Source organism: Thermobia domestica, chromosome 3 (genome assembly GCF_964235325.1).
Source record: "Thermobia domestica chromosome 3, izTheDome1.hap1.1, whole genome shotgun sequence".
NCBI lineage: Eukaryota > Metazoa > Arthropoda > Insecta > Zygentoma > Lepismatidae > Thermobia > Thermobia domestica.
The window spans coordinates 304,673,998-304,688,901 of record NC_137456.1 but is presented as its reverse complement, the minus strand read 5'-3'; the positions used below and the strand labels follow the sequence as shown (position 1 = coordinate 304,688,901).

The 14,904-nt window shown below is 33.0% G+C and overlaps 1 protein-coding gene across 1 annotated transcript in view; it reads left to right on the top strand.

Annotated features, from left to right (window-relative positions):
* The window catches only part of LOC145682274 (uncharacterized), a 47,682-nt gene that overhangs the window by 26,151 nt on the left and 6,627 nt on the right, over positions 1-14,904 (top strand). Inside the window, exon 2 of the mRNA XM_081753853.1 lies at positions 5,541-5,741. Coding sequence (XP_081609979.1) covers positions 5,541-5,741 — 201 coding nt within the window. The remainder of the gene's footprint in view (positions 1-5,540; positions 5,742-14,904) is intronic.

Genomic DNA, 14,904 nt, shown 5'->3' with positions numbered 1-14,904 from the left:
CCTCTACAGTAGGTCAGTCCTAATAATTTGACAGCTTACAACTGAAGCTAGTACAAGTGTGAAACGTTTTTATAGTTCTGATAACTTAATTTCGGAAAAGACAAAAATTCTCTGGAGGCGCGAGAAAAATGGATGTTGTTTATAGGCAAAATATGTTATGGAAAGCAACGGCTGAAGATTTGTAAAGTCGCTTTCGTTCTGAAAATTTCAATGTCCAAAATGGCCTTTGCAGTGGGGACAAATCACAGCAAAAGTGACTAAAATTTTGGCGCAAGTCGAGCAAGCAGTTAGGCAGTTAGGCACCGCCGTAACTTAGATTTTTTTCTGGGAGGAAGCATTAATACACGTATTTGGGCCCCTAGAAATAGTTTTTTCTAATTGTTGGGCCCTCTTTCCATCTTTCTCTTACTCTTGATGAGCCCCCGAAGCCTATTAATTAAGGGAACAATATTGACAAATCTCAAAATCATACGAATAAATATTATTTTTAGGGCCCCCAATATATATATCGAAATGGGCCAATGATTCATTTTTGTTTTATTTACCTCTTGTGTGCTTCTGTTTTGTTTATGTAAATGTAGTGAACCTGTTTGATGCTTCATTTATGATTTCGTGTTCTTATCGTATATAGAGTAAGCAAATTTTGTCTTGAAATGGGCCCCCCTTGAACGGAGGGAAGCTTTCCTGGTTGACAATTGGCCCCTGCCCCCACAAGTTACGGCCCTGCAGTTAGGACAGCTCTTGCAGTTGCCCATAAAGTGAGTGTGTGTAGGCCATTGTGAGAAATGGTTTAGAATGATGTTTGGTATCGAATATCGACATCTGTAAGACAAGAATCTCTGGATCGATTTCCAGTCAGCCTTTCTGAAATATACTCTACTTACCTGCGATTATGTCAACAGTATTCTATTTTACTCTTTCAGTAAAACACAATGTTATATTGCAGAATGCATTTTTAAATTTTTATTATGTAAATTTATAGACTTAGGTAACATACTTTTCGTAACAATAATATATATAATTTTGGAGTACCATTTTAATACTAACTCTTAATGTAATAAATAATTGACTTATATTTAAAAATATGCTATGTAAAATAAAATATTGTATATATACGAATGCATTGAGAACATACAAAGATTTACTGATGTTGCATAAAAATATTCATATTTGAAAGGATTATCGGATTATTGTGCAGATGCGGATTGTCAGTTCAATTGACTCAAATATTAACTTATGACTTGCTCAATAATTGCCATAAGTTATTTAAACAAAGAAATGCAACTGACAACTTACACGAAATTAATATTTTAGAAGGTTATACTTTAATGCATAAATAATGTTCAACAATTTCAAATGATGAAATAAAGAAGGTAAAATAGGGAAGAGAATAAAAGACCTAACTTTTAGAATAGGATACCAGTACTTGCGTTAATTATTGTTTGCTCTAGAAGATTCTGTGGTTGTTCTAATTGATGAAATTAATCTCCGAAGTTTTACTTAACTTTCTGGCATGTATGCGAAGGAACCAAATCTACCCAGGTAATGTTGAAGATTGGATACTGCGTCCTGTCAAATCTGCTAGGGGTAATGAATGGAATGTTATGAAATGGAACTCAGCTCGATGATAACATCTGGATGGTGGCCTACACTTCCTTTATGGGCTGCTTCTAAAGTGTCTTCATGAGCTCTCACGTTCAAATCGTGGACGGCCTAGAGATGGCTTTAGAATAGAATAGTGGTTACTTCTTCATCCCACTTCCAACAACACAATCTATTTAATACAGTGAGAAGTATTCTCTGTTTTGATAGACGGTGACGTTTCAAATCATTCAATTGGAAGGCTCATGCAGTGAAAAGCAGTACAGCGTGATAATTGAAGGAACACTAGTATATTGTTTACTGATTTTTCTTGCATAATTACTATCTATAGAGTTTACTATATTTGTCCTAAAATTTTATTATTATTTTAAAAGAGATCTTGGAAATAAAATATAAGTCTTATTATATTTGTGTCGAGAATAAGTTGGCCAGATTGACGAGTGTCCGCATTTTATAATTCAGAATATTGTAAAGATCCTGTCTGCCAGAGTGCTGTGATAAAAATTTACTTTTTTGCGCTTTTTTAATATTTTTTCCGCCGTTATTTTGTTTTGTTTAATTTTGTGATTCTTTATTGCTGTTGTCATTATAATGTTATTTTAATTTTACATTGCTCATCAAATTAAAGATTCCAAAATGTAAGAGAAAGGCATATAGTATCATGTTCCTGTGGCTAGAACGTATTAATAGTATTTACATTAATTTCAATGGGAAAAATAAATTGAGGTTCACTAACACCATTATGGAATTGACTAAGTTTCTTCTACCTGAATCCACTGTATACATAAAATAAGAACTGCAATTATTCTGCCACTAAATGGTCTTCTAAGCCAGTTGTTGCCAACGAGTACGTCGTAAAACACTGGTGTGTTGCGCAGTTTCAGAGAGTGTGTTGAAAAAATGTAGAATTTAACTTAAGAAAAGTAATAATCAATTTTGATATAGACTATATCAATCTAACGGCAACAAGAAAGCTCAGTACTACATTGACTCACTTTCACAAGGAAAGTTATAGTATTACCCTTTTATCAGTTAATTATGCAAGTGAGGTTTTGGGATTTTAACCTGATTTATCAAACCATTATATACAAATAAGCTTCTAAATTGAGACATATTTTATGAAAGTCTCCAGAAAGTAAAGAGACCAGTGAACAAAAGCCAATTTAAACAAGAGAAATCAAAACGAACAGAAATTAAGGAAATGTTTTTACCTCTATCTTTGGTAAGTTTATTGGAGCAAAAGTATTTTCTGCAGACAAAGAGTGCTGTTTGAAAAAGTGCTGCTAATATGTGACAGAGAATCAGCAGCGTACACTGTACTACTGGACAGTTTATGGAAGTTCCAATAAGGAATTGCAAGATTGTTGTTTTTGTTTTGTGGAAATCACTACTGAGGAAGAAACACTAAATGTGAGCCACTTTGCAATTTTGCTACAATGTCCTGAATAGTCAGTCACAGTGTGTAGCCTTGAAACGCTGCATCGTTTTCACAAAGCTTCTCGCTATAGTTACCGCTTTCATTTTAGTGTGACACAAATTGAATCCTGAAATGACTGATTTGAACCACTTTTAGGTTTATTACAGAGTTACATGGGAGACGAGCATATACTTGGAACGATGAAATCACTACAGAAAACCGCATCTTAACATATTATATCGATTTTGCCATGATAACTGCTAACTATTAGTTGAATCACTTCCATAAGACTTGCGTTACGTATGCATAACATAGTTTGCAAGTCTAAAAATGATGTGACTCATACAAGATGTTCATTTATTATGTAGATAAAACCCACTGGAGAAAACATAAAACAATAAATGCAAAAATATAAAAATACAAGTTAAAACCACGTTGTTTTAAAGTTAAGCTATTTGCAAAACAAGGAACTTATAATTTCTACCTAGCTTAAAAACTTTAAGGTAAACTCATGTCCAAAATGATTGTCGCATATCTATAACTGTCTTCTCGTAAGAATATAATTTGATAATGATTTTGCAGGGTATTTTTAATACTAATACTATGTTTATAATCGGGAAATGTATATTTGTGGTAAATTTCATAGGAAACGAATTATAAATACGAAAATTAGAACGAGTAAAACAAAATGATGCTAAATAGACTAGAAAGTTTTATTTTCGTTTTATTGTTCTTATTTACTGCTCTTTTGACATGACATTTGCCACATACATGTCTCTGTCGATTATACACACACTAACACTGTAAGAAATACCAGGCGAATTAATTATCAAATTTTATTCCTACAACAACATAATTTATAGACATGCGACAATAATTTTGGACAAGAGTGTACGTCAAAGGTGGCGAAACAAATACCAGAGGAGCTAGTACACTCTCTTATCAATGTTTTAGAGTTAGCTTGTATTTCGTCGGCGCAACGAATTTTATTGAGGAAGCTGGTTTATCGGAATTCTGATTTAACTACGAATAACAGTTTAATTATTAGCTTATAATGTTGCTATGTAGTGTATATGCATATTATCATTGGCCAAGTTTGCATAATTCACAAATTTTAGTATTTGTAATTATGGAACCACTCATAGCAAACTTTAACATGAAAGAAAAGTGGTTGATTGCACTTACAAGCAAAGTTATAACTTCAAATATCATTTCATCATGGTTTTCGTACCTAGAAAAACGTAATAGAAACAAAAGATGATAAACAAATGATTACAGAGATACAGAAATCTGAAATGCTCTAAAAATAAATATTGCGCAAAGATTCGGAAACTTACTTCCTGAAGAGCGGGTTTAGCACAGTAGCTACACTAAGATCTTAGTTATTATCCAACAGTAGATACAGTAGATCTAGCTAGTGAATGATAATGAAAAAGATGGTAGAACAAAAAGTTGAAGGAATCTGGAAATCTCTAGAAAATCCATGAAAACGATATCTTCCACCATGAATTATGTACTATGCTTGCTGTTCTGCTTACTACGGTGAACAAGAATTCAGAGAACACTAATGGTTATAACAGATGCTCGATATATCCTCCGTCAGCCTCAACACAATATTCTACTCGACGTGACAGTGATTCACGTAATATTCTACAGGAGACTAAACAATCACTGTAGATGTCATTTGCAAAAGAAGAAAGACAATAACCATGGTGCGAAATGTCCAACAGACAGGCAGACGGACCAGTGTTACAATTTATAACGCACAAAATACCAAAAGAAATCGCAATACTTTTAGAGGATTTTTCATTAGTTTTGTAAAATACTTTAAGGTGGAAACTAATTAGAATAGAATCTTGCATCTATGGTTCATTTTCCGCTATATTTCTCTGATTTCGTTATTATGCTATATTATCTTTGGTATATTATTTAAGATATATTATATTATTTAAGATATTTAAGATATATATTATGCTATATTATTTAAGGTATATTATCTTCGTACTATTTGAAATATATTGAATTTTCAGAATACTACACAGAGAAAAATCCGTTCTCCGGACAGCGGTATATTGTACAAATATACAGTATCCTCTTGATTACTACATAAATCAGTACGGAGCATACGTCATCCGTATGCTACATAGGCACTGCACTTAGATGTTACATCATGCCGTTGCAGGATGTCTGACATCTAACAGTTTTCCGTATATCACATGCATATACTTATGTTACCTTCGTCAGCTATATGTTATATACGTCCATTTGTACGTGAGATCCTGACCGCCTACATTGTTTCATACGGAAAGTACGTATAGATGGAACACTTATACAGAAAGTATTATAAAACATGCGTTTTCAGTTATGCGTCTACTGTACGTTAAGTCCAAAAACTACAGGAATTACGCACGTAACCTATCTTTTTAAGTATGCCACCTACATTTTTTTCTCAGTGTAATAATGTTGTTAAATGTATACATTACAAAAGACTTTAAAAATGTTATGTGTTTTGTTGTTTTAGGATATTCTGGACTATTGTTATCGTGATCTCTCTCACTTGTGCATGCTACCTTATTCTGAAATCATGGGAGAAATTTCAAGAAAGTCCAACTGTGTTAACTATCCAGAGGAATTATAACAACTTTTCATTTTCTTTTCCGGCATTTACCCAATGCCCTATAGACATGTGGAATAATAACGCATCGAAGTCCTTCCTGACAAGGTATGTAAGATACAATCTGAATGTGTACACTTAAGCAAAGGTGGCGAAACAAATATCAAATTATATAGTGTCATTTAGCAATTTTGAAGATAGGAAGTGTTATTGACTGCACATTTTTTATAACTGTAGTCTACTAGAAAAATAATTTTAGGAATTATAATTATCACATGTTCTACCAACGTACAACATTATTTGAAAATAATTATATATTTCAAAATATTTTGGTATAATTCACTGGTATATCAAACAACTTAGGACAATCAAGATATGACATGTAAAGTATAATTCCTAATGCCTATTCTACTTCATCAATTTGATTTTTTATATTAATCCACTTTCGTTTCTATATTGCTTTGAAGTAATGTTTCAAGTATGCTTCTAGAGCACCTTTTAGCAGTTTTAAATATATAAAGTCAGAGAGATATATTTCACATATTTTTCTTTTTGAAAATTATGTAAAATAATATTTCCATATATATAGACAAATAATTGAACATTCTTAGGAAAGATTCATATTTCATAATAGATATTTAATAGAAACTTTACGTATTTAAAATACTTAAAAATTATCTTTCAATGTCGGATGACATAAACGTCATCTAAACTATGATACTAAATGAATAATATATTTAAGTTTGACATTACGAATAAGTTAACACCGTAAAGATCATAAGTAAAACAGTATATTAACTGTAAAATAAAATTACATGATTAATCCTTGTATTGAGGAAACAATACTCCATCAACATAGCATTGAACAAAAGTGCTGCATTCAAGAAAGAAAATAATAATATTATCTGAACTAGAAGCATTTGTGTCATCATTCCTACTATTCTAGTGTGTAACATATGTCTCTTTTGCATACGCGGTCCCATATACAGTTTCCGGTGATAGAGCGCGCTGTAAATTATTTGGCATTGATTTAATTTGCGTCTCCTTTAGCCTAAGGCATGAATTAGAGACATTAAATTTATAAAACGTTATAGGGACGTTAAATTAGAAATGACACGTAGATAATTACACGTAGATATACAGTTTCCGGTGATAGAGCGCGCTGTAAATTATTTGGCATTGATTTAATTTGCGTCTCCTTTAGCCTAAGGCATGAATTAGAGACATTAAATTTATAAGACGTTATAGGGACGTTAAATTAGAAATGACACGTAGATAATTATTTTTAAAGCAAATTCACTTACATTTAAATTTGTAGATCGTGATTAAGAAACGCAACCATATTATGGCTAACGAATGTATTTTTCTTCTATCTCTGACTATTTCTAGGTACTATACCTGATTTTACATTTTAATTAATAATCAAAATTTCCACAAAGAGGAAAACACAAAATATATTTCCTTTCTTTATGCAGCCAACATTTGAAGTAAAATATGTATAAATGTTTCCCATATGTATAGTTCATTAAGGTGACATTGGCATTTCCTCTGTCTCTGTCAATATGAAGTTAATTAACGAAACTTACAGGAAGTCATAGCTAAAAATGATAATAAAAATTAGCGATTTAAAAATTGGAAATAAAATATAGGCTCCATAATAAATAACTAAACCGTAAGAAAAGGATCTCATCTAAAAGTTCCAATATTATTCTTTGGATGTCAACTCCTGAGTGATATTTACTGCAATCTAAAGCTGTGATATAAGATTTCCAGTATTATACAATTTTATTCCAATAGTAGAAAATGTGATTTAATTAGCGTGCATTAAATGAAGCCTTAACCTTCAAGATGTTAAGAGATTGATTACATTAAAACTTAATAGAGAAAATTACAGTAACTATCTAACGAGATAATCATGATTCAAAGAAAAAAAATCACGTATGTTCACGAGTAACCGATTGAAGTTAAATCTGTTAATAATTAGCCTAGAGGAAACCACTGTAACAGAGAATCACATTTACCGTGAATTTTCAGTAAATAGATTGAGCAAATATCAAACTCGGTTGGGATAAATGTAGGGGAGAAGAGTCGAGACAGAATTTTCCTGGCAAAATTCGAGTCGAGTCACAGCTCTTCCAATAGAAAAATATACATTTTTCGAGTCGAGACATCACTTTTACAGCACATTTTCGAGACGAGACAGCCTCAAATCTTGTCTCGTGCGCATCCCTAGATAATTGGTATAGCTATTTATAGCTCAAATCAAAATTAAAATATTCACTTAAAAAAAAAAACATAGTAAACCCTTCAAAGCAACTAACTGAAGAGTTTATTAAGTGCTTTAATCATTACACACTACTCGTAGGTACTATAAAAAATAAGTCATTGCAAAATAATGACAAAAAACAAGATGGATCTGCGAATAAAATTTCTATTTTACGACAAATTAAAGAGGAAAGAAATAAAGTCTTTTCAACATACACTTCTCGTACTAATTATTAAGAAACCATTGTTGCAAGACAGTAACAAACACATTAAGTCAGAACTGTGTTCCTAGTTTGACGGAACTTTCTCTAATCTAGATTTAATTAGACTTAGAAAAGAGAGGTATTTGTGCACTTTTTGCTAAAAAGTGAAGGAAAAAGTAAATAAATAAATAAATAAATAAAAAATAAAGCAGAAAGCAAATGAATAAAACATCTCAAGTGGTTCGCACTTCCTTTAACACAGCTAACTTAATCTTATCACGTAACTTCTATCATAGGTATTAGACACTCAACAAACTTGGGAAAATTTGATACGAAAAGAGAAAATTTTGTGTCAATCGAGATAAATTTTCTTAATTCTTAAGTACTTGCGCGGAGTGTTCACAGACTCCCAAACAGGTAAATTTTGTGTTGCTAGCCGGAAGTCCTGATGCAAAAATATATATAAACAAGTCTCAAAACGAGTAGAAAAAATCTAATTGCAGCAAATACTTTTAAAAACATCTCTAGAGTTATGCTACATTATCTCAATTATTTAAAAAATATTTATTATTGTAAAAACCTAATATTAATTTGGGGTCTATTCGACCCCACGCGAGTACTGCTATCACAAATAAGAGCGCGAGTACTTACAGGTTATGGAAATCTACAAACACTGGTCAGAATTACATATACAAATTTTTAACTTGACATGGTAAGTTGTCAATTTTCTCATAGAAAGCTGCGATTTCTTAATATTATTTTCCGTAAACATGTCTAGGTAAGAGCGTATACCGTTTGCTTCAAACCATTATTCGAAGCTGCCCGTTGTTCCCAAAAGTGTATTTCGGACGTTGAAATAGTTATTATCTAGGTTAATATATGGCACAACCATCATCAATGTTCTATAAGGAAAGGTTCACACATAAATTTACATAAAGAATTACATAAAACAACCATTATATTAGTGAGCAAATAAATATTTTACCCCAGAAAAAAACTAATCCAGCAAAATGAACATAAACACAATAATAGCTATAAAATGGTATTTGTCAATTTTCCGTATTGCTCATTGTGTTATTGTTGGAGGAAACAATGTTAATGAAACAATTAACTATAACGATTATTTATACTTACAATTCAATTAAAGTTTGTAGCAGAATTGAATATATTTAAATGTGTCTGGCTAACGCAACAGATGCAATTTTGGTATTACGCTTGTGATCGTTGTTTCAAGAAGATAATTGATAATAAACAAATCGAAACACCTTAAAATCAGACAATAAAAGCATATAACAACCTTATCTTATAAACTAAATCAGAATTAGTTCATGTGGAAAAAGAGAAAAATCTTATACTTTCAGAGTCGAAACAGCTTAAAATCAGACAATAAAAGCATATAACAACCTTATCTGATAAACTAAATCAGAGTTAGTTCATGTGGAAAAAGAGAAGAATCTTATACTTTCAGAGGAACTAATGGAAGAGTTTCTAAACCGTTTCTGATCATTATATACTTTGTCTAGCAATTGTCGATAAGCCATTGTTACAAAAATAGCTCGAAACACAACTCGGAATTATGTATACAAGTTTTAAACGGAATAACGTACGTGTATGTCGCTAGTTTTCTTGTAGGAAGTTGTGATTTTTTTTCAACTATTCCCAGTAAAGTTGTCAAGGGAAGAATTCACACTATTTGCTTCAGACAATTGTCAAAAGTTGCTCATTGTTGTCAAATGATGATTTTCGAAGTTTCAATAGTTAATTACTAACTGAATGTATTGTGCTGCAGTCGTCAATATTACTATGTAGAAAGATGTTTACAAAACAAAACAAAACAAAAAATAAATAAATAAATAAATAAATAAATAAATAAATAAATAAATAAAATAAAAAAAATAAAAATAGTGAACAAATTAAGAATTCACCAAAAAGAAAGAAAAACTAAGCAAAATGAGCATAACATATGTAGAATTATTTTATACTCCAAGGAGTTATTATCGAAAATAAGTTGTTTCAAAACAGAAGATTGATACAGGAATACAATTTCTAAATGAGATGCAATTTTCTAATAAGCTTCCTCATGTAGATAGTAACATTTATCAACTGTTGTTGATGGTACCATTGTTGAAAGTAACAATTTATTTTGAAATATCAATCATATTACGATTAGTTTCATCTAGGAATCAAGGAAACGGTATAACTACGTATTCCTAGTATTATACTGAACATAAAAAAAGTACTTGAATTTCGATATTTTGGTTGTGACCAGCCTGACAAACGTTCTGTCTGTTAACAATAGAGTGAGATCTGACCAGGCCGTAACTTATAGGGACAGGGGGCAAAAGAAGTTCCACGCTGTTCGAGGGGGGTCATATTAAGACAATTTTTTTTTGCTCCATGTACGATATGAACATGAAATTATAAATGAAACATCAAACTGGTTCACTACATTACATAAACAAAACAGCTCACTAAGAGCAAATGAAACAAAAATGAGTCGTGGGCCCATTTCAGTAAAAAATGTCCACTATTAGGGGCTTTAGAAATAATATTTATTCGTATGGATTTGAGATTTGTCAATATTGTCCCCTTAATTTGTCATGTATGGAACGGGCCCAGGGAACGGAACAGCCCCGCAGACCTTGAAATGCAGAAGGGAACACAGGATCCGGGGAGCCATAAAGAGTAAGGGAAAGAAGGGGCCTAAGAATTAGGAAAACAATTTTTTAGGGGGGCCAAATACGCGTATTAATGCTTGCCCCCACAGAAAAATCTAGGATACGGCGCTAGATCTGTCACAAAGTGAGAATTATCGTTTATAAGAGTATTCTAGGTGTGTCAGACCAAAGATTAAAGAACTTTCCGAAGACTTACGTCTAAATATACTGTAGGGCTTAAAATAGGTAAACATTTAAAAAGAAAAGTTTTTCGACTGTTGCAATTGCACTTGTTTTATTTAAAAATAATTATATATGATGAAAAACTAGTCATTTTGCATCACAACACTCACTTTTAATTGATTTTGGTGGTTTCCCTGACTTTAGGCAGGATGTTTTATTTTTAGTTAATTTACCGAAAATGAACAAATTCTTGTCACCTTTCAATGTATATATACATTTTTTCATGTGTGACAAAACCAATATAAGCTTGACTTCTTTTAATGTTCAAGTGGTAGAAAAACAGGGATTTTTTACCCTTGTAAAATCTGTAAAGATAAATCTTTGCATTGTTTTTCCTGTTTCACACAAATTTTTCTTTTAGCTGTAGAAGGTATTAGTTTTTGTTTACGTACCTGATTAATACCTTGTTAGCCCACCTTTCGAGTTGTACAGTCCTTGTTAGCACACCTCTTACAAATTCTGGAATTCACATTACCAAATACCTGAGAAAATTCTTTTTGCTCCTGAAGCTTTCCCATTTTTCTCACAGAGGAAATATATCTTTTTGAAGGAAAGAATAATTAAGAATTAAAATTTTAAACATGACAATGAGTCTATAATGTGGATAGACTGTATGTTCACCTTAAAATCTCAGTGACACCAGGATAGAAAAACAGCGTTTTTCTGCTGGGTTGGAACATGAATGAGAGGTGCCCTGGTTCGACTCCCAGTCGAGCTTGGTACACATTAAAATGTTATGTAATAAAACAATAGGAGGACGAAGTATGACACTGAGTTGTACTTGGTTGGCTGAACACAACAGGAATCTTGGCCGACTGTACACATGATCATACCTAATGTGTGAAAATTTTATCCTAGATTGGAAGCAAGTCACTGGCGAAGCTGTAAAAGGCCGTAAACTTGCTTTCAATCGGTCGGAACATGGATTCCTGGATTTTGCGTTAGGAGTGTAATGAATGTAATACAGGAGATAAATAGAGGATGAGTCAGGTAAAGAGAGATTGGTATGTGAGTGATGGCAAGCAGAATTAACGGCGATCTCTGATGTTTAACAGAGATAGATAGAAAAAATGCTGTTGTGACATGGAGAATATTCCCTCTCATTAAATTTACTTTAATACATTCAGCTAAATTGTTGTTCTCTTCAACAAATTACTTTTGTTTTCTCATATAAAACTTTGTGTTGATGAAAAATTTGGATTTTGCAGAAATTCATAAACAGATGCGATTTCCGGTATTCAGACAAATACGTAAATAATATCTTCTCTCTCTATTGTTGTGTCTTCTTCCATCTCACTCTAAAGAGGTGTGTACAAGGTTACATAAATCCTATCCCTCCTTTTGTGGGCCGACCCAAAGTTATGGTTACCTTACTTCCCGAGTATATAAACACGAGTTTGTAGCCCTGCGGGGGCCGACAGGAGTTTTTTCGCAGTGTTTATCTGGACTCGCTACGCGTGTAGACTCCACACGGTGAGTATGCAATCAAAAAACATGTGAAAATAGCAAAAACTCGCGTGCGGTGGTTAAAGCCAGTAAGGTAGTCGATATACAGCCGTGTCCGCCAACTTAGGAACAAGACCGAGAGTAAGCAACCTCCTCCTCCGTCCCAAAAACGGGAGTTCTAAGGTGAATTTTATCCAAGTTAGGAATTATTAACAGTTAAGCGATTTTAAAAGCGAACTTAGTCTCTATTTGCCCATGGCAGACCAAAGAAATCTAAAGTTTTTCCCTATTATTTTGGCCGCGTTGGTTGGCTGTGTCAATAAGCATAAATTGAACCCAGCCGAGCTGGGCATCGTATAAAAGTCTATGCACTGTATACTCAAAATGTATTAGCCAGAAATAGTCTGAATAGATGCTGTAATGTGATTTAATTAGATTTCTCGAAAACTGGTTCATTTTTAGATTTACTTCAATTTTTTCAGCTTTCTTACAAACTCAAGTTGTGCGCGACTAGCAGACATCAATGGAAAATCTAACAGCTGGTTCTGTGATTATTTCTAGTGTTTCAGGGAAACTCATGACCACTCATATATATGAAATTAGCCAGTAGTATTCTAGAAATTTAAAATCGAGGTATCATTCTCGGCCATGGCCGAGTGGTATGTTGTTAATACATTTTTGTATTTTTTTTCCTTTTTCAATTTCTTTAATAAAGCTATTTAATTGAGGGAATGAATTTAATTTCCAGAGAATCTCTTAGGAAATTATATGTAGTAAGGAGGTCAATTTCTTTCCTATGTTGGAGGACATACTGTATGAAGGTGCAATCCTCAAATACCAGTGTTTCGATCGCCCACCTCTCGTAGGTGCCAAGTTTAGTGATTAACTTTAATGCTCTACCATTTCTTGGTCTCGATGGTACATGATGGACGCCGGGCCCAGTAAAGAATCCCATGCACTTCGGGTTCTCTCGAAGTGCGATTCGACCGCTTGAGTTCAACCAAGCTTTCGGATGAAATCGAGATGTACCTGGAGTGTCTTAACCCAGGTCTTATTGAAGCTACGCCATGTGTCACCTCAACACATTATTTTTTTTACCTTATTGTTACGGGTCTCCGTAACACCTCTTCAAATGGATTCATGTCTGGCGATCCAACAACCAACTCCAGCGAGGAATTTTCATTTTATTGGATCATTTTTTAGTGTTTCTGGAGACATGATAAGGTGCATTATCTTATTGGTACAACCAAGTCTTCTTTCTTCCTATCAATTTCGTCTTCGATGGAGTAATATTTTCGTTTATCAAATTTGAGTATGTATTCGTATTTACAGAACCATCCATCATGGTTATCTTGCCAGGCTCTTTTGATGTCATGCAACGCGAAATCATTTGGTATCCGTATTCTTTTCCAATATTGACACCATGCATTCCGGTTTAATTTTTCTTTTGAAGTTCGGCACAATATTACTGGCCGATTGAAGAATACCTGAAAGCTTATCTCATCTAAAAATGATTTCCCACGTTTTTTGGTCCAATGCAAATGATCTATCGTCCATTGGTATCATTGCGTTCAGTTGGTACTAGTCAGAAATGTCTTTTTGGATGCCCACTTCAATAAGTTTTTATTTTACTGAAGGTATGGACAAGGTTCACCAACTAGCGAACAGCATTATTGTGAAGAACACATTCTACCTGTACCCTTGCGACTGGACACTTGTCTCGTTTCTTCATTTCGCTTTATGGTTTGGTGAATACACGTTTTATTAATGTTGAAGATTTTAGTTATCTCTCTCTCAATTTTTCCACCTTTTCATAAACCAATAATCTACCACTAAATATTAATTGAAACATTGCCTTTCGCCATTTCGAAAGGAACACTGTCCCTGTCTTTGATCAATCACATTTCTCGCATGTAGATACAAGTGTAAATCGATTGCGCGTGCGTTCGCTTGCCCTTCTGTGTAGTCAATAACAGATGGCAGTATTATCAAGAGAGATGTTTGTTTATCCAGGGGTAAAAGTGTAGGAGAACGCAGGGAGACGTCGTCCGCACCTCCAAAAAACTATATATATACGGCGTCCCCCAGTTCCTAAAAAAAATAACGTTACCTTATACATTTGCTCACAGTTTTATTATATTATTATTATATTTTTTATTATATTATTTTTTTATTACATATATTAGTTATTATTAAAGATAGATTGAAGTAACATACTCCAGTTTACAATGTGCATAAATCTATATTTGACAATAATAACGTATTTTAACGCACTATTCAAAATTGTACATCTAACAACTATGGCGACAGTCACAATTATAGTTTATAAACATCTCCTTGACAATGGCTAACATCACCATAACAATGGACAAACAAAATATCTTCATTAACCTATTAAATATTTTTTCTTCTTCTATAGATAGTGCTTGAGCACGGCTGCCCTGATCACAATCGAAA